The 19588-nt window shown below is 41.7% G+C and overlaps 1 protein-coding gene across 1 annotated transcript; it reads left to right on the top strand.

Moving 5' to 3' along the window:
- Positions 1-153: 153 nt before the first annotated feature.
- Positions 154-4174, top strand: LOC119728620. The gene has a single exon (XM_038200924.1). The coding sequence runs from the start codon at positions 733-735 to the stop codon at positions 3745-3747; it is 3015 nt and encodes a 1004-aa protein (XP_038056852.1). The 5' UTR covers positions 154-732; the 3' UTR covers positions 3748-4174.
- The last annotated feature ends 15414 nt before the right edge of the window (positions 4175-19588 follow it).

The following is a 19588-nucleotide window of genomic DNA, read 5'->3' as shown; positions in this document are numbered from 1 at the left end:
TTTCTTTTTGGCGGGTCAAAGGGGAGTGTGGTAATCTTTTTCCTAAGTCGCGACGTAAACTTGGTTGTGCTGTTACCGAACAAACACGTGCGCCGCTTTTGTTAACACAATATAGGAGGAGCATTTATCTGTACAGCAAAACGTGCGTGACAATGGGGAGTGTGATAGAACACACGCAAGCTGGATGGGTGCACTTCGATCGCTCACTTTGTTATTGTACCTGTGTCGGGGGTACACATAAAAGCACTCTACACCGACGTGGGCAGTGATTCGGAACTTTACTTTGGAAAACGTGTGGAGCTGTACTGTTATATTAATACTAGTATTATTTCAACTTGGGTGATTCTGTAACGCTCGCCCGATTTTGTGATGCCGGATTTATTTGTTTCCTTTGAGACACATTTCCTTTTCTCTACTTTGTAAACTTTGTGAAATGTTCTTTTCGCCCCATGCAAGCATACAATGGATATGATTATGTGGTGGAAACTAACCCAGCCAAGTGACAAGCGTTACACATGATAGGGTCGACCACTCGACTTTCAACTTCATCAACGCTATGACAAACTTCCACTAAAGACGACAATGCGAGGGGGATTTACTTTGTAAGATCCTCTAAATCCTCAGCAGGGTACGGGGCTATCTTGCATCAATCTTGGTGTGTTTTTTAAAAAGACGTCAGCCAGCCCGAGTAAACACTTTATCTTGCCATGACAGCCACGGTCCGCGTTCAGCATGGCACATTCGTCTGCGACAGCTAGAGGCAAGGGGGGATTTCGCGCCGGCACCAGGGACAGCGTTCAGCTGAAAATCGCCCAACTCACGGAGACTTCGGACGGTGATCGAGGCCATATTAACCCGGGCAGTGATCGCGAAAGCAGCTTCAGCAGCAGCCATCACCGGCAATTTAATAAGGACTTGGGCACCAGACCTAGTTCTCCTCGTGCTGTGGGCAATACACGCACGGGAAGTAGTTGCGGCTCGACTACTGCCGAGGATTTGCATCGTGGTGCACGGGGACATCACCGCAGCAGCAACACTAGTCATGACCATGTGAGTAGGAACCAAGATCGCCAGCCGGCAATTGAATCGTCGTACGGTGCAGCAGAGCCATCATTAGCATTATCCAATAAGCAGTCCAACGTGCCAGTGGAACACGGAAAGGACAAGGAACATGCTTGGAATATCATCGGTGGTAACAGCCGCCAGACCCAAGCAGCCGGCGGCGGATCTAAATACAGTAATAGGATTTTAGCCGGGGATTTGTCTCGGCAGGAGAACAAGGACACATCGTACAGACATCGTGCATCAAGTCCTGTAACAACAACAACAGTGCAGACGGGTCTGTTCGGCACCGCAACCTCGGCTTCTGCTGGCCGTGATTCGAGGGGCATTTCATCAGTGGAAAGCAGGACTGTGCATCGGGGACAGTCGCCGGCGAGCATTCAAGAAAGGAGGGCTGTTGCGAGGAGGGTTGGTGCATTTATGCAGCATGAACAAAGCCCCACAGAGAGGGGCTACAGTCAAGGTAATGTGCACTCTAAAGTCAACACATCACCACCTATAACTAGCCCCCAATCGCCAGATTCAGTCAGCAGTTCAGCATACTCAGAGTCTGGAATCACATCTCCTGGTCAAACCAGGCAAATTTTCAAACCGCTGGCAGTCAAGCGACTGACCAAGACCACCAAGAAAAATCTCACTTCTTTTGATGAGCTGCAGAGTCCTGTGAGTTCACCATATTCTAGTCGTCGGTCGAGCGTGTCAAGTATTGGCACAGTTGATCAAAGTGAGGGATCAAGTGTTGCAGAAAATAGGGCCAGACTTGTATCAGCATTTGTTTTGAGTACTCAAAATAACACTGCAACATCACGATACAGAGATTGGAGTGGAACTCATGGACCGGGCCAAAGTAATCCACTGAAAGTGGATAATGTCCGTCGCACAATGGCCAGAAATCAGGATTCTCCGACCTCTGCCTCTGATCCTTCCTCACCCCAGCTGTCAGAGTCTGGTGGAACCAAATTGACACTACGCATGGATTTTAATAGTTTAAAGATCGGAAGTGTTGAGAACTTGAAATCACAGTCACGACCTGCCACTCTTAAGAAGGTGGCATCTGACAAAGGCCTTTCTAGCATGAGTGCTCCAACGTCGCCTGTCAGAACATTGCAAAAATTGACGAACAAAATGCGCAATCGCAAGCAGGAATACACGGACATTCCACAAGGGGATTACACTCGCCCAATGTCTCCAGCGTCAGAGCCGGGAGAAGACGAGGGGTGTGTACGGGACTTTGACTGGCCAACAGCAACTCAGTCTTTGCCGAGACCAAGACGAAAAAACAGGATGGTCATACCAGAGCTGCCTGAAGTCCTCTTAGCAAGGAATAAAGAAGTCAGTGATGGTACACAGGCATCCTCATTGTCCCCTATGGATAAGTTTAACTTGAAAGCTCCTCTGAGACCACTGAATGTGAAAAGGCAAAGTGAAAATACACCTGTTTCCTCACCAGTTATGGATACGATGGTTGAAGAAACGTCTGATGAATTGCTGTTGGCAAGCACTCGTAAGAAGGAAAGACGAAAGAAGTTCAGTGCCCTCGGGCAGTCTGTTACTGAAGGCAGTGGTGGGAGCAATGGTGAAAATGGACGCTCTCGCAGCGATCCCACGCAGGACCGGAAACGGGGAAGCTTTTCTGAAGATATTGAGAAGAGTTCTGTTGACTCTCAGTTCTTTGAAGCATTGCAGATACAGGGAGTGCATGGACAGATACCTCCTGCCGGCACTCTAGGAGCTACTGTGGCCAGCACAGAGAGTAGTCAGTCCATCTCGAGCATGGCTACTTCTATCAGTGATACAACAGCAGAGCAACAGTTTATCAATGTGCTGCACGAGGTTACCCATCACCCAGATGGATTAATCAACTCATCGAACCTTGACTCACAGGAACGAAATGGAAAACTAAAATCCAAAGTGAAATCCAGGACTTGGCCAAATGGAGACAAATCCCAAAATGAACTGGATCAGTACACGCAAGGCATCCAGGTGTGCACAAGCAGTCCAACAGTTTCTGACAGACAGGAGGAGATAGATAAATTGCACATGGGAGAAGAGCCGGATGACATGCGTGCAAAGTCGGAGAACCTCTTGGCACCTGGAGGAAAGGAGCGTGTGAACCTCCAGTTGGCTCTAGATAGTCCACACTCCCCCCAGATCCAGAGGAAACGGAGCCGGGGTGGTAGTGGCTATGAGGAGTTGCCTGAGAGTACCTCTGGGACTCTGCTGCATCAGGGAAGCAGCTCTGAGCAGTCGCTGATCCAGCAGGATAAGCACATGAGGTCGGCCAGTGAGCCAGCCACCACCTTGAGTCCTGTGGACGATACCACCGTGCCTTCTCTGTGTAAACCTGTGGTCACCATAACCAGGTCGCAGAGCATGGGACCCAACCAGCACCAGCCTCAGGAGAGGAAGTTCCCCATGCGGAAGAAAGCCATCATCCCCCCTCCTCAACCAGGACACTCACTCAGGCCAGTTATGCAAGCACACATGTCTGAGTCCACCCCAAATCTGGCAGCTGAACCCCACACCTCTAGAGTGACTGATGCACTGGTCTCACCTACAATTTCAAAATCAAACCGGATATTGAGTGCAAAGATTGGATCATCTACACTTCCCCGCTCAAACAAGGACAAGTCTGTGGAGTTATCGCCTACCACAAGGAGGAAGCTTAAACAGCAGGTAAGTTGATTCTTAAAAACTTGATCAGATGGAATATTTAACTATTGTTTCTCTACTCCTGTAGATTGTGTGTCTACATTTTAGTAAAATCCTTTGTGTTTCACTGTTTCAAGAGTTCCAGAGACTTACGTTGCTTGAAAATATTGCCCCATTTATATTGTACTTTCTGATGGAGTAATATCTGCCATTGTGCATGTCCTGGAAACATACATTTTTTAATAGCGTGTTGGATTTTTATTTTGTTGCACAGCACCTCTTCCCCAGTTTGTTATTTTTGTCCCAAATGGAATTTTTTTCAAGCCATTAATTAAAAGAAATGGGTTGAGTGACTTGAGTGACCCCGTTAATAAATGCTGGGTATGTCACTTGCCACAGGCAATTTTGCTTCAACACATGCCACATGGCATTCCCTCGCTTAATGGACCTGTGTGAAAACTGATGCATCTCAATGTTTAATTTATTATGACAGACCTGATACAATAATCTCACCAGGTTTACATTGCAATCTGTGCGTTTTTTTTTTATAGAGACCCACTATTAATGTGCAAATGTACATGTATGCGTTGAAGAGACAAGTTTTATGTTATTCAAATGAAAATTATGATTTTTCCTTGAACAAAAGGGGTGGGGAAGCTGCCAAAATATTAACTAATAAATAAATAATGTAATGAATAATTTGTTTTTGTAAGCATGGAATCCTAGGTATATAGCGGAATCCTGCAACCGGAATTAGAAGCCGTTACTGCAGTGGTAATGTCACACGCATGCTGCACGCGTTCTTAAAGTCAAGGCGCTCGCGCATTTTGGTAACTCGGTTGGTCGAAGGAGCCCGAAGTGCGTGCGCACTACCTGAGTGTGACTCGCGCGAACCTGGTGCCGTGCCACCTCATAAAATATTTGTCGCCGGATTAGTCTATAACTTTGAAGGATGTCTTTCGATGTAAAACTCTCTTCCTGCAGGCCATGTGTGATGTACTGTTGTAAATGTTGAGTACCTGTAGGAAACTAGGTACAAATAGTGGGTTCAGGATTTAGAATTACCCCGGTATCTGTGCGGATCAGTTTGCACATTGCTCCTGCAGGCATTTGTAACCATATTCCAACCAGTAGTAGGTAATGCACTGTTTCCTTTGCACATGCTTGGACATACGTGTACAATGTGTTAGCAGTCCTGTGTGATGTATACTAATGGCAGGATTATCCCCTGCATAGGATTCTTGGACCAAACGATACCTTACATTGTATCAACAGGGCACACTTATGTTCGGTCATTTTTGGCCACCCACAGTTTTATGTCTGAGTAGCCTCCAATGTATGTCTTTTAATGTAGGCCTATTGTGTATACTTGTAGTTGTATAGATCTCTGAACCTTTTTCTACAAAACACACAGGTGTAACAATCTGTAAATTGTACAAATTTTCATTTTTGCTGTACAAATGAAGAGTGGCCCAACCTACGTGTGTTCCTCTTCCTTTCTGTTTCTTTTTGGCCGTAGATAATACCATAGATACTGTAGTTTCAGAAGAAATGTAATCATTAGGACTTGCCCGTCTGACCGATTTTGACAAACTCGTGGCCCACCGAACAATTTTTAATCTTGCCCAGGCCCCAATGTCCCACAGCCCATCAGGATGCCTTGTACCCTAGCTCTATGCCTGTACTGTCATCAGTGTCTTGGGGGATGACTTGTGCGTAAACACTGCGTCTCCAGTTTCTGTTTCTTTCAGTCTGCTTGATTGATTTGGCTGCTATTTCGGGGCTTATTGTGAAGGAGTTGGCCAGATTGACCTAGGCCAGTATCCATGTATCGGGCAGCCTGTTATGAATGAGAGTTGATTTTCTGAGAAATATGGCTATTATTAAACTAGCTGGAAGCCCTTTGGGGGTTGTACCGTTTCCAATTAAGCAACGACTAATTTGCTTTTTTGATGGGGATGCAGAAAAGGAACAGGAAATTACATCACATACAGAGGAAACAAATCAAAAGAAATGCCCTTGTGAATCATCAGATGATATATTTACATTTAATGACGTGTTTGATTTGAACTCCGGTATCGTTAATCGTGTACAGAAAAATCAGTGATTTGCAATATTAAAAATGCACAAGTTGTTTGTATGCAGTGGAAGAGGATGATCTATTCATTGATTGTTCTAATGGGCAGACTATGAAACAAGAATGGAAATGCCAGTAGATCCATACTTGCATTTCATTTAATTATATTGGTAAGGCATCATAAACGAACGTTTCAGGTTCCAAAACAAGATGTTGAGAATAGAACTAAGTTAAAAGACTTTCCATTACACAAGGTTATCATCAGGTGATGAAAGACCAGGTTTGATGCAGATTAATTTAGGAGCACATGCCAGTGTTGGAGCAAAATAAATCTGAACAAACCTTATATAAGTCCATGCATTTAAGTTTACCAAAAATAGTCTTCATTACTAATTTAAAGATTTTTTGTCAGCAGTTATGAAAGCATCTGTAGGTTTGAGTTGTTAGCAATGTAGATTTGATAACAAAATAATTGAGTTCCACGTACATACTGTACACTGTTAGGCCCCCAAAAAAGTCTCCGGTTTCTGGTATGCGCGCGCGTCGCCGTAGCCATGCGCGTCGGCAAAATGAAAAAGTTTTTTTTTCAATGAAAGATGATGTCTCAAAACCGCCAAACTCACTCGTTTGACTGGAATCCTGCTGCTGCACAATTTTAACGTGTTTTTAGATTGGGTTATGGTAGAGAATAAGCTTTATGTGGCCTCTCTGGACTCCCATATATTTGCACTAAGATTAGTCGGGCACCATTTGCAGTCATCAGCCGACATTTGAAGCAAAAAAATCAGGTAAAAAAAAAAAAAAAGCCTCGTCGCCGCACCACTTTTTGGGCAAGCTCCATACCAGAAACCGGAGACTTTTTTTTTTTGGCCTTATCTGAAGAAATGACATTTTGAATCTTTTGTGATTTATAAGCAAGTATTTTTGGGTTGTCGTTTGTGTTCTGTTCTGGAAGATAGTTGTTTTGTGTGATTTTTTTTTCTGGATGCAAGATGCGCAGATTATGTGCTATTGAGTCAGATGCGTGGTACATTTAACGCATGGCTGGCTGCGCAATTCCCAGTAATTGAATACATGATTCACCGGAGCGTGTACGTTTGGAAAATGTCGTGTCTTACATGACGGTCAGTAGACTGTATCATAAGCAATAAATTTATGAGCATGGACGTTTAGTCACATTAAGAAAATGTTTTATGGGATGGCGTATATACATGTACTACAAAACATTAGAACGTTCATTTACATGATGCAGCTTAAGTGCAAAATACAAATGGAGTGCTCAGCATTTAAGCTATTTTTTAAATTTCTAGTCATTAGTTGGGCTTTTACATCTAGATATTCAGGAATGTGCTACACTGGTTTGGTAAAATTCAACTAAGTGAATATTAAATACAAGACAAACTTAAATTTTACATTTTGATAAGTCCACTTGGCAACCTGTTTGCTGATTAAAAGAAAATTTATCTTTGTACCGTTCTGAACATTACAGACTGAATAAACCAATCTCGAAGACATTTTATGGGGGAGCTCGTTTTTTTTTTTTTGCTATGAGGACAGTGTGCCATGATTAATGAGTTTACCAGCAGAGATGTCTATATTTATCTGAATTTAATCAAAGATTGCTGCAACCTTTGTGCACAGAGTTGTCTGCCATTGATTGAAGAGCTTGACCTTTAACCTTTGGAGGTCGTGATGAGTTCCATAATTCCAAATGATTCAAAGGCAAAGTTACATGTTAATTCTAGTAAGCATTGCCTGGCATACGTGTCGATGTACATGTCACATACATGTGCTGTACTTGTACGCCCTAGGCTGTTGAACTTTAAATTTGAACTTACTCTAAATGGTATTCATGGGAAATTAAATTGTGAAATTTGTGAGTCAAATGCTTTTGCAATTAGCTTTTTTTGGCGACTGAGGAGCACTATACTCCTGAGCAAGAGAGTGTGGCTTGAGGCAATCAGTGTAATACAATCTGCAAAGTTGGTGACTAAAATATGGTGCATGATTATCTTAAAGTAGTAGCCGAGTGATTTCTAGAATTGCTTTCAACAAAAAAAGGAAACAACCCTAAAAAGTTAAGTGCAAATTTCTCATTAATGAGAAAAGAATACTTCAATTTTCCTTGTGACCAACTTTGATTATCTTTCATGCACTTCACGTTCCATGACTGAACTTTTACTTGAGAGATGGGTTGTTCGATAAAAGCATGACGGCAAGTCAGGGTGATTACGCACGTGTACCTTCGTTTGGATTTTTTGTAATCATTGCCAACTGAGCAATCCTGATGACAGAGGATGCCATTCAGATGATATTTTGATCAGTGCTGTTTCTGAAACTCCCCCAAATGTCAAACGTGGTTTTCTTTTAAAGCGTTGAAGATGAAAAGAAATGGGCCTGCCATATGCCCTATTGGGTTACATTTCACTTTCAGTCTGTCCCACTCCCACGATATTGGTATCGTTCTTCTCTGCTTAACTTCAGCTCCGAGTCGCATTGATTTTACGGCATAGAGTTGCACCGCCCTTGTTGCGGGTTTTCAGGATCCATTTGCAAGCTCAAACGCCAAAAGATTTTCAAGGCGGTTTGAATGAGCCGCTGACTGCCCCTTCTAAACTGCAATCGATGCTTGATGTTGCCCTAGGGTCCATGCATATATTTTGTGTGTGTGTGTGTGTTTTTTTAATGTCGGTCAGACATTGAGCGAGTTTGCGTTCATTTGACTCAATATCACTTAGCAAGGTTTTGTGCGCGTGTGAGGTGCCATTGTTTGAGGTAGTGCTTTCAGCATGCTTTCAGGCTCCACTTATTCCTCGTATTATATTGTGACCTGAAAATAAAGTAGGCATTGACATATCGCTCTGTACTGTTTGTTGTATAAAAACAAAATTTACTACAATTTTCTGAACAAAATAGGCCTATTGTACAGCTGTTTCAAAAGTATGTCCAAATAGATGCAATGTAGAACAGAGACATGAATTGTTCAATGAATGTCTAACACTGTCAAGTATGTGGGTTTGTCAGTATAATTATTTATGGCTTCTTAATGTGCATGTAAATTTGGGACAACTATTATAATTAAAGGACAATTTTTCCGTTGACTCTCACCCTAATTGCATTGACTTATATTCCATCGCACTGCTTACTTAGCGTCTTAAACTGGAATCATATCCTAAATTCCATCCCTCGATAACTGTTGCCTAGTGCTACAAATTGACGTGATCACATGCCACAGTTTGCTCAGTCTATTAATTTTCAATTCTGTCAACATTCCGGTCTTGTGCTGGAGCCGGAACGGCTTTTCGTGCAGCCAGCACTTTTTCTGTTGGTAATTCATATTGAAAACAAAATGTTTTGACTTGACTTCACTTGTTCTTATGACATTAAAATTGATGAGAAGATGGGCAAAATGTAATGGGAGGAGTCAGGTTGTCATTGTTGAGGTACTGCTTCCATGGTGTGATCAAGGTTTGTTGTCGTTTGGTAGAAATCACAATGTTTGTAGTGTGACAAGGACAGTTTCATATTCTGCAGAGCACAGATATTCACTAAATGCCGAAAATCCGCTGAAGTTGCTTTGTACAATGAGGTTACCAGCCAAAGTCAAATGGTGTTTGTTGCTTTTGACTGGTTCCCTGCTGACTTTTGCTCAGCACATATTTTGCCAAGCAAAGTTTCTCTTCACTAGACTCTTTCAAACTTGCAATTAACTTACAACATCATATGGTGTTGTAAAGTATCAGAAACATTTAAACTGTTAATTATGGTCTCAGACGTTGATCGCGCAAGTTTTTGTCATTTAAATTGTGTGTTTAAGTCATTTTATTTTGAGTAGTTATTTCTTTTCCTCTAAAATGGAAATTCAGGCCAAATGTGCCACGGTTGTTTATCAAGTAATATTGTGCATGTCATTTCGAAAACCTTTCTAGTCTTGGAGCTTTTTGTGTAAATTTTGTGTAAAGCAAAATATGCCTCACATGCCAAGACTAAAAGTCACATATAGGCGATAAAAATAGAGATCCAATTAAATTCCTCCTTTCCCACCTACGAAGGACTTCCACCTGCTGGCAAGTTTGTAACAATTTTTCTATACTTAATGAAAAAAATTGTGCCATCGCCGAAGGTGGCAAGGCGATTGGTATGACATCACCGTTCCGACCCGTCAAACCCAAGTACATCACACTGGAATGTCATCAGCCCTGCTTGTATTGAGGGCAGAACCATTTGACCTAATAACAAATTTTGTTACAGCTCCCTATACAAAAGTTCTTGCATGGCAACGCATTTTTCAAAAAACTATCCTCACATTGGGAACATTAAACAATGTATGTTGTGTGCCCAGTGTCAGGGTTTTGAAAAAAAAAATATCAACATAATTTTATTTTGTCTCAAAGCACTTCACAATAACTACCCCGGTACCCCTGTTCAACAGGCCACGGGACACATTTTTTTCAGTAGCTCGAGATCAGCGCAATCTGGTCTCTACCTTCACAGGTACCCATTTATACAGTGTACTCCTGGATGGAGAGAGGCAATCGTAGTAAAATGTCTTGCCCAAGAACACAAGCACCATGTGCCCTGTTAGGGTTTGAACCCACGTACCACGGCACACGAGTCAAACAGTAAAACCCATGGGCCACGGCACTCCAAGCAGAAACTGACATTGTCAACTTTATTTAGGGAAGAGCGAACGACCGGTGTTGGATTTGAACCTGCAACCTCAAGAGCACTGTACTGGCTCTCCTCGGCAAGGCATGACATGTGTGGGATTTTCTAAGGTTGCAGGTTCGAACCCTGCTCAAGTCAAGTTACTCAACCGCAAATGTAAAAAGATGCATGAACAAGAGACTTGATCTTGCTGGTCACCGTGTTCGTGAATAATAACGTGTGTTCCGTGACTTCGAAGTTGGCACATTATCAGAGCCGCTTTGAGTGTATCCACTGAGAAATGAGTTAACTAAAAAGGGAGAAGAAATGGTGTAAACAGACTTACACGTGCTGTCGAACCGAAACGAGCTCGTTAACATTTGCCGTGACATTTAGAGAAACAAAACAACAAGTCCCGTCGGGAAACCACCCTGCTCATCACGAGCTTGTGAATTTGACCAAAAGTTCATTTGTCGGAGACTGAGCAGGGATTTTTTTTAGGGGGCCGATAGTAGTGCAGGGGCTTCCCCCCACATCCCTTGTATCCCCTACATCCTGGATTGCAGTCTGCCAGTAATCTGTTTACAGCACGCTTGACTCCCATTAGCCAATGAGGTTCGTCCAGGGATGCGTGTGTTTAATAACCGATCCCTGGATCGCTTAATTAATCTGCTGGCAGGTACTGCCCCTTTTCGTTGGTGTGTTAATTGTTTGCTGAAGCTCATGCAATTTGATTAGCCGCACTGATTAGTTTGAGGGTTTTTTTGTCATCAGGTGTACCAAAAACAAGAAACGAAATTTGATGTCACGCTGATTTTTTCCAGAGAGGGCTTGTTCTTGTGTCTGTTATGTTTTGCGTAGATTTATAAACAAAAAGTGTTTGTTAACTTTGACATCTGAGGACACACAAGATTTGTTGGGCATTTTTTTTTGGGGGGGGGGGTTGACATACTGTACATTTGCACAGTACATGGTGTACATTTACATGTACTGAACGCTTTGTGGATGCACCCACCTATCTCAACCACTTTGCTTTACTTGAGCTTATACTGGCCACTGCTATAGAGCCAAAGAGCAAGTTGTCTCTGACCTCATCTGCTGGAGATTGCCTTGCCCTAACAGAGGGAGGAGACCCCTCAACTTTGTTGACACTCTATGCAATGATGTGAGCTAGCGTGTTGATGACATCACTAGTACAGCCATGGCGGACAAGAGAGTCTGGAAGAGTTTGGTTGCATCCATCTGGGTTGCGGCCGCCCAATGATGATGATGATGATAGTGCTTTTATTGCACAGTACATACAATGTATGTAATGTATCTTGGCTGCATTACATACCAAGTGTGGACATTCCCTTGGTTTCGTGTACCAGTAGTTAAGAAGAGCTAGTGAAAAAAACTCATTTTTCTCAAACTGTGAAAACTCTTTCAACCCAATTTTTTTTTCTATGATCCTCTTTAGTGTTTCTCTTCATTTTGCCACAGATAAACCTAACCCCAAAATGCCTTTAAACCTGTTTTCCAGAAATGGGGAAACACTGTGTCCTCTACCTGGTTTATGTGGACCTCTTTTGTTCAGGAGTCCAAACAGTGAATGTAATGCCTACCCGTACTTGTACCCTCTTAACCAGTTCACGCCGGATGACGTGTATACACGCAAAGGTTTTGCGGTATTCGGAAAGGATGATGGATAAACACGCAGTGAACGAGGGTGGAAATATCTGTCAGTGACCCGCTTGCAGCAAGCGAGCCCGAAAATATGAGTGTGCTGCCCAAGGGTGATGGCTTCAACCCGCCATGCTTGAGCATCTGGTTCCGTTCTTGTCAAAATAATCCCGGCGTGAACTGGTTAAAAGCAAATATAAGCAATCAAACTTTGCAAGTGAGTAGAAGTTCTAGACAAGTATTCTTTCAAGACATTCTTTTACTATAAAATCCTGCACAGTCTGACAACTAACTTCTGATCTACACCCATTCAGTTTCTGTGTAAATGCAACAAAATTTGTGAACCACACCATTCCCTTTTAATACATAATCCTCACTCAGGGGGATGTGGGGGGGGGGGGGGGGGAGGGGGAGGGACAGGTCTGCCCACCTGTTTCCCCAGAGGGCAACCAACGGTGCAAATGCAATCTTCTTCCAAGAGACCCTGTTTTCTTTCTTCCCCAAAATTGAAAGCCCTTGAGACAGATAATTTTTCAGAGCCCAGAGAAAAATTAATTTGGAAGGCGGAAGGCTTACTTGGGAGAGTAATCAGGGTCAAATTTGTGGGGCTAATCCTGCTGTTGAAGTCCTCAATTAGCTCACCAGTGTTGGGGGCGGGGATTAGCGGACTTGTGTTAAAGCTAATCTCAAGGTCTGACAATAATATTGTTATGTTTGCCTAAAGGGTTTTCAGAAGAAATAATAAGCCGGGGATCGTTTCACCTTGTGAGATTATGCAGTCACATTTCTGCAATCCACAGAATTTTCAGAGCTTTATCCTTTTTACTTGAAGTTTTATAAACCCTCACGCTTAAAAAATTTGTACACTTAACATGCATTGTGTGCACAGTTTTTTTTCTTCTGGAAATTGGGTTATGTCTATAGAGATTGGCAACACTCCTTTACAAATATGCAAGCTTTCAACTTAAAATGTCTGTGGATAACTTGTTGGAAGGCTGATTTTTCCTATGGTACTTACTACTTACAAGTCAGTACACATGAATACATTTGAGAGGTAGGGTGTGCGCGCTGTAATGGCCATTTCGCATTATTGATGTGCAGGTTAGATATGAGATTATCTCGTAGGAAATGGGCTAGATGGAGCGTGCTACTGACTTTATGCATGCACCAGTGGCAGTAGTGGCACCAGTCTCTCTTCATATTGGTTGTTGAGAAATGATGTGACATTGTACGTAACTTACAAATTTATGTTATGTGTAGTGCAAAAAGATCATTCATGAAAGACGTTTTAAGGAGTCAATCGATAATCACGAGCCAATCACAAGTTAATCAAAACTCCACCACAAGGGAATCACAAGTCAATCATGATTTAATCACCTGCCAATCACGAGTCAATCACGAGTCAATCACGAGTCAATCACCTGCCAATCACGAGTCAATCACGAGTCAATCACAGGTCAATCACGAGTCAATCGCGAGTCAATCGCGAGTCAATCGCGAGTCAATCACGAGTCAATCACAGTTCAATCACGAGTCAATCACGGGTCAATCACGAGTCAATTACGAGTCAATCACGAGTCAATCACGGGTCAATCACGGGTCAATCCCGAGTCAATCACCAGTCAATCGCGTAATTACAAGTTTATCACTAGTCAATCACAAATTAAGTCATTTACAAACTAGTCAATCACAAGTCAATCACTAGTTTGGTCTCAGAAGACAGGGGAAGTACAAGAGCATCTATTGGATGGTAGAGGAATGGGCACACTGAATGTTTAAAACATTATACATTATATTAAATTAACGAGAATGCATACGTGCACATTTACATGTCCGCCTCACTAAGTAAGCAGTGCTACAGCATCCGGTTTCTGTAATACACATAACGTAAGAACCCTCATGCCACATAAAAAAATAAATACAGTTGATTAGAACGTGTGCACAGTGATGGTGCAATGTTTAAAGTGGGTTATTTTCACAGAAAACCGGACTAAACTGACTGATTGTCAATCGAAGTGTCATACCAACACTCACAACACATAGCAGAACATGAAGCTTTATTGACAACATATTTTGTACCCCAAGGACCCTTCTGGTCTAGTCTCGGCCTCAGAACAATTTGCAGACTTTGAATGCAATGCGCTTGCTTCCTCGAGTTTTCTGTCTGGACAGCCAAAAATAAACCACTTTTTCCCCTCGATGCGGAATTGTGAAGCGAACCTTGCCCAGATTAAAAAAAAAAAAAAAATACATGCGGGTACCGTGGTTATATATATTGCCTTGAGTCCAGATTAATTTTTGATGTCCACCATGTACTGGGAAGGATTATTGAAAGCAGGCTTTTAAATTGGATTGTGCTCGACATGTTTATTTTTCCTTCCGTATTAATTTGGCAGGCGTCGGTCGACTGATTAATCGCCTGTTTCGGCTGGTTTTTGTAAAGTGTCTTGATAGGCAGATGTCAGTTGCTCTATGGCATAATCTTCGGAACTGTCAAAATTGAAGATAAAGCCTTTACAAGAATTGCCAACTAAAGTAACCTTTTAGCAGATTTTGTTGACATAAATTATTTCAAGCTTGTTAGATTTAACTTCAGTGCATTATTAAAACCTCAGATGTTAAAATCCATTTTGTATGAATCCTGGCCAAAAATTCCTCACACTCGGGTGAATTACAACCAGATTGTAAAATGTGGACAGTTTTGTTTTTTTATGGCAGTTCGCCAACCTTCATCAGTGTAAATAAGAGAGAGTTCCATGCATTGAATGAAGCATGGGTTGAAATTTTTATTATCCAATGGAATGTGGGGGTGGACACAAGGTGATTTAAGGTAATATACAACACTTGCAAACATCAAAAAACAAAAGCTACCAAATTATCATGAAATACCTCACTTGACTGTCAGTGAATAATAGTCTCAAGCATCCTGTGAAATCATGGCACCTGGTGTGGTGGCATTTTCATGAAAAAAATAAATTTTGTATCAATTTCCAACGATGGTCAGCTGACCATCAATGAAAAAAACCAGACTTTTTGCTTGCATGAACGGGTGCTCCGTTTCATCTGAAGTAGGGTCAGGGAAGCAGACTACAAGAACAGCATCTATGAACACAATACTAGTTTAAACAGGTCAGTGTAACAATGTTTGCTATAAAATACTAAACTCCAAATCAATAGATTTCTGAAAATTACAGCAAAAGCAAATGTCGTGTATAAGCTACGGTACAACTAGCTACTACTTAGATTAGCATCAACTAGCAGTGCGTGCAACGACATAGTCCAGAGAAGCTACCGCTATTATGAACTCTGTTTCTGGCTGCATGTATGTTTTTTTATTTATTTATTTTTTAAATTTATAAATATATTTTATATTTCTGTCCTTTTTATTGTAAATTATTTTTTTGGGAGAGGAGGGGGGATCGGTTCGTTTGTCCATAACATCTTCTTGTAAATTATATATTTTATACCGGTATGTGATAACCTATGGATGATTAATTAATAAAGCTTGCATTTCTTAGCATGCAACATCACCTGGATATTAGGTGAATTGGAAACCGTATCTGAAATATAACATATAAAATAGAGAGAAGTTACATACACATAGGATGTACGCTTACAGGACCCAGTCTCTGCCTGTACGATACACCTGGTTATTTACGTCTGGGCCAGAACCGCCCCTCGGGCCGTTAATACCTGCCACTCCGCTGATCGTCTTACAGACAGATAATGATGCTAGAGCAGCCCTGCACCCATAGCAATTGTGGACTGGTGCAAGAAAATATCACATGACAAGCCCAGGCATTGATAGCTGGCTGATGTCCAGTGTCAGTTACTAGCAGATTTACTTGCAGTGCAATGTCGGGGATTATTGATACACCGTATACATATAGGCAGAGATTTTTGGGGAGAATAGGGGGGGGGGGGGGGATCTGACTTTTCGTGGTGTATAGTGCATTGTCGAGGATGCCATCCATTAAAAAGTCAATCAGACATCCCTTTTGAGTGGAATGCATGAAGATGAAGAGCAAACTACATGTATACCAGTACCGGGTATTTCTTGATGATAATTTTTCATTCATACGGATGTACGGTACATCACACATTCAGTTTATAATGTGTCTGTGTACATGTACATAACGTGTGCATTCACTAAGTGTACATTCAGTGTACTGTATGCACATGTGTGGACTACTTCATGTGAATTTCAAGTGGCACAAAAATTGCAGGCCCTACAATTGTATCCAACTATATCTTACTATAACAGTGTATAATGTTTCAAGACATCTGAAATTTTACATTGAGAAGGAATTGAAGTTTATTATCACTGAAGGTGAAGATTAGTCCAAAGTACTTATGCTTTGTCTTATAAATCTGTATGCATTTGACATATTGATGCATCCATTATAATGTTTCAAGACATATGAAATTTTACATTGAGAAGGAATTGAAGTTGATTATCACTAAAGGTGAAGATTAGTCCAAAGTACTTATGCCTCGTCTTATCAGTATGCATTTGACACATCAGTGCATCCCTTTATCTGTCTCCCGCATCTGTCCCCTACTGTTTTTCTTTTTGTCAGGAGGAATGTTAATGGCCCAATATCGCCCATAAACTTGATCCGTCCTCGGGAGTCTACCCCATGTATCGACTTTCACCATTGGCCAGTTCCCCGGCCGCAGATTAGCCAGCTTGTCATTGTTGGGAATGGCGCGCATTACCAGATAGCATCCTCTTGTGTCTGTCTTAGCATCTCATCTTTGTCAGTTCATGCTCAGGCAGCGTGATGCATCAAGCATGCCAGCATGATGCGTTGGAGCATGCCAGCCATACCTCAACGATGGCTAATAAGTCTACTGGCACTACTCCCCCCCCTCCCCCCCCCCCTCACAACCTTCCTCCCCACACCACCCCTACCGTCTGTCAACCGAAATGAGTTCCTAAATTAATATTGGCATTTCCGGTAACAGATGTGTGAATTTTTCTTTGACGGCCGTTTCCGATTGGGATGAACCTGGCACGTCTGTCTTGAGATCAAGACAGACACCTCCATATTTTTCCTTAGGGAAGGTTCTGGTACATACATGTATTTTTCTCAACTATTTCTAAATAAAAAGTATGACTCAAAGAATTTGTAATTGGTGAACATACATTTTTTGTAATGTCTCCATTTAGAAGTGCAAAAAGAAGTAACACTCACTTTAATCTTTCATGCAGCCATCTCAAATGTATGCTTCAATTTCATTCAGTTGTTTATGATTTTTAGGTTTAGCTTATTTTGTTTTGTTTGTGTTATTTGGGCCGGGAATCATGCCAGAAAAAGGATAGTTAAATCCTGATCAGTTGCAACTTATAATTTACATGTAGGAACTCAATGAGCCTATTTTGAAAATTCAAAGCTATTACATGTTAAAACATATTTCCTTAGTTGTTTAAAATAAGGAGGAGCTGATTGTTTAATATTCAAATTTTCAACAGCAGTGCTCAAGATATCAGCTTAAAAAATAAAGGCACTTTATTTTTTACGAAAATAATGTTATCATTAAGATAGATGGCTGCTGTTGATCGCTTTTTTCAGACCATCGACAGATTCTATTGAATGCCCGAACATGGACATTCCAGATGGCTTGATATTTCTTCCATCATATGTCTTGTGCAGACTGCAGACTTTACGCCTTAGGGGAGAATGCGATCAGCCACATTAGCCTGGCAAACAGGATTTGGGGAGGAGCAAATGTAGGCTGTGTGTGCATGTAATTAAGACAGATAATGTTTTCATCAGGCCTAAGAGGAAAACAACGTACGCTCATAACATTCCTCGCTTAATCTTGCGCACTCTATCAAAGAAAAACAACCTAATTAATTGTACACTGAACAGACGCTCCTCAAGTTTGTGTAACATGAATGGAAATGAAATCTTAGAGAGCCGTCTGCAAACATAACTGAACAAAAGTGTGATTTTTGGTTGTAATACAACATTAATGGCACCCTAGTAGTCTCTCCAACACTTTATTGAAGTAAGAATATAAAATGGTTATATGGGGAGTCCCTTTGGACATCTTGAACAACAAGCCCTTAAAAATCAAGTCCCGATAAAAGTAACCTCTATTTCCCTGGACAAAATGGGATAGATGCCTGCGCGCATGCATTCCCCAAATATTGGTACAGCTATGCGCATGTGTAGTGCATGCTACCGACGAATATAATAAACTGCTGCTCTAGCTGTAACATGATTGTGCCAGTTTCAAGTGGGGAGTTCGCTTGCCCTTTTGCCGTAAATGCCACTTGAGGTGGGGCCAGAAACAAACCAGAACGTTTCACGGTGTGTGTACACTGACTGAGCATTGTGTACAAACCTGCGCGTTACTGTGGCTAGTTAGATTGGATCCAATTAGTCATACGCAGGCCGTTGATTGAATGAGAAACGCTTCATCAACCTTGCCGAGCGTGTGTGTCCCTTGCAATCGGGAATGTATTAAACCTCCTTTTCTCTTTTTTTTTCTTTTTTTTTAATTTGCAATATTAAAGGACCAACCCACTCTCACTGTAAGGCAGATAATAAAGTTGAGCGTTTGATGGAAATCTATTAGAATTGGTGAAGATTGAAAAATGTGTACAGAGTTTTCAAGAACCTTCAGTACACGTACATGTAAATAAAATCCACTGAATTAAATGATTGTTTTCATGGGAAATATCTTAACTTTGTACATTGGAGGTACTAACATTTTGGTTGTATCAGGACCTTTGGGAAGGTCCCTCTAATTTTTAGGATTTGTTAATTTCAGGTCAATCCAGTCAGTAAGCAGTTTGCAGCAGTTTTATTCATTTTCATTTACATGTACACATAATAAACGATGGCCTGATGGGCCATATTGGCTTGTGACAGACTTTTTGATATTTACAGTGTACAGTGTAGGCCTACTTGCATTTTTAAAATATATACCTATGGTAACTTTATGTTACGAGGCTTCAGCAACACTCGCAGAACATTGCTACCTGTAGTCAGAATCTGTTAAGTCACGGTTGCTATTCTCGGAGCATTATTGCATTCGACTGACATCAGCGTTTCCAAGGAGCTTGGGAGTGGGGCAATAAATGTGATACCGTGAACTCACAAAAGTCGAGCACTCTGAATATATATCGCTACACAAGATATATATCGCTACACTGTGTGGGGGACTTTACTATGCATGCCAGGTTCATGTATGCATAATAGTACACGTATATGTCGGTTGTGAGAGCTGTCCAAAGAGATCTGCCTTTCAGAGATGTCTCTTACTACTGCTGTACAATGTACATGGGTGCATACATGTACATGTACATGAACACTCAGATGTGCCTACCGGTGCTAATCTTTATGGTCTATGCAGAATTGGATTTGTCTGTGAACCGTGGGCCACTCACAGTCCCGTTTTTGTAACATGCCATTGAGGGATTTGGGTTTGTCCGAATTGCTCATTGTTCCCATCAGTTCCACTTGGCTTCTCCCT

The sequence above is a fragment of the Patiria miniata genome, unplaced genomic scaffold (assembly GCF_015706575.1).
Source record: "Patiria miniata isolate m_02_andy unplaced genomic scaffold, ASM1570657v1 HiC_scaffold_20, whole genome shotgun sequence".
NCBI classification, from domain to species: Eukaryota; Metazoa; Echinodermata; class Asteroidea; order Valvatida; family Asterinidae; genus Patiria; species Patiria miniata.
This window is presented reverse-complemented; position numbering and strand designations above follow the sequence as displayed.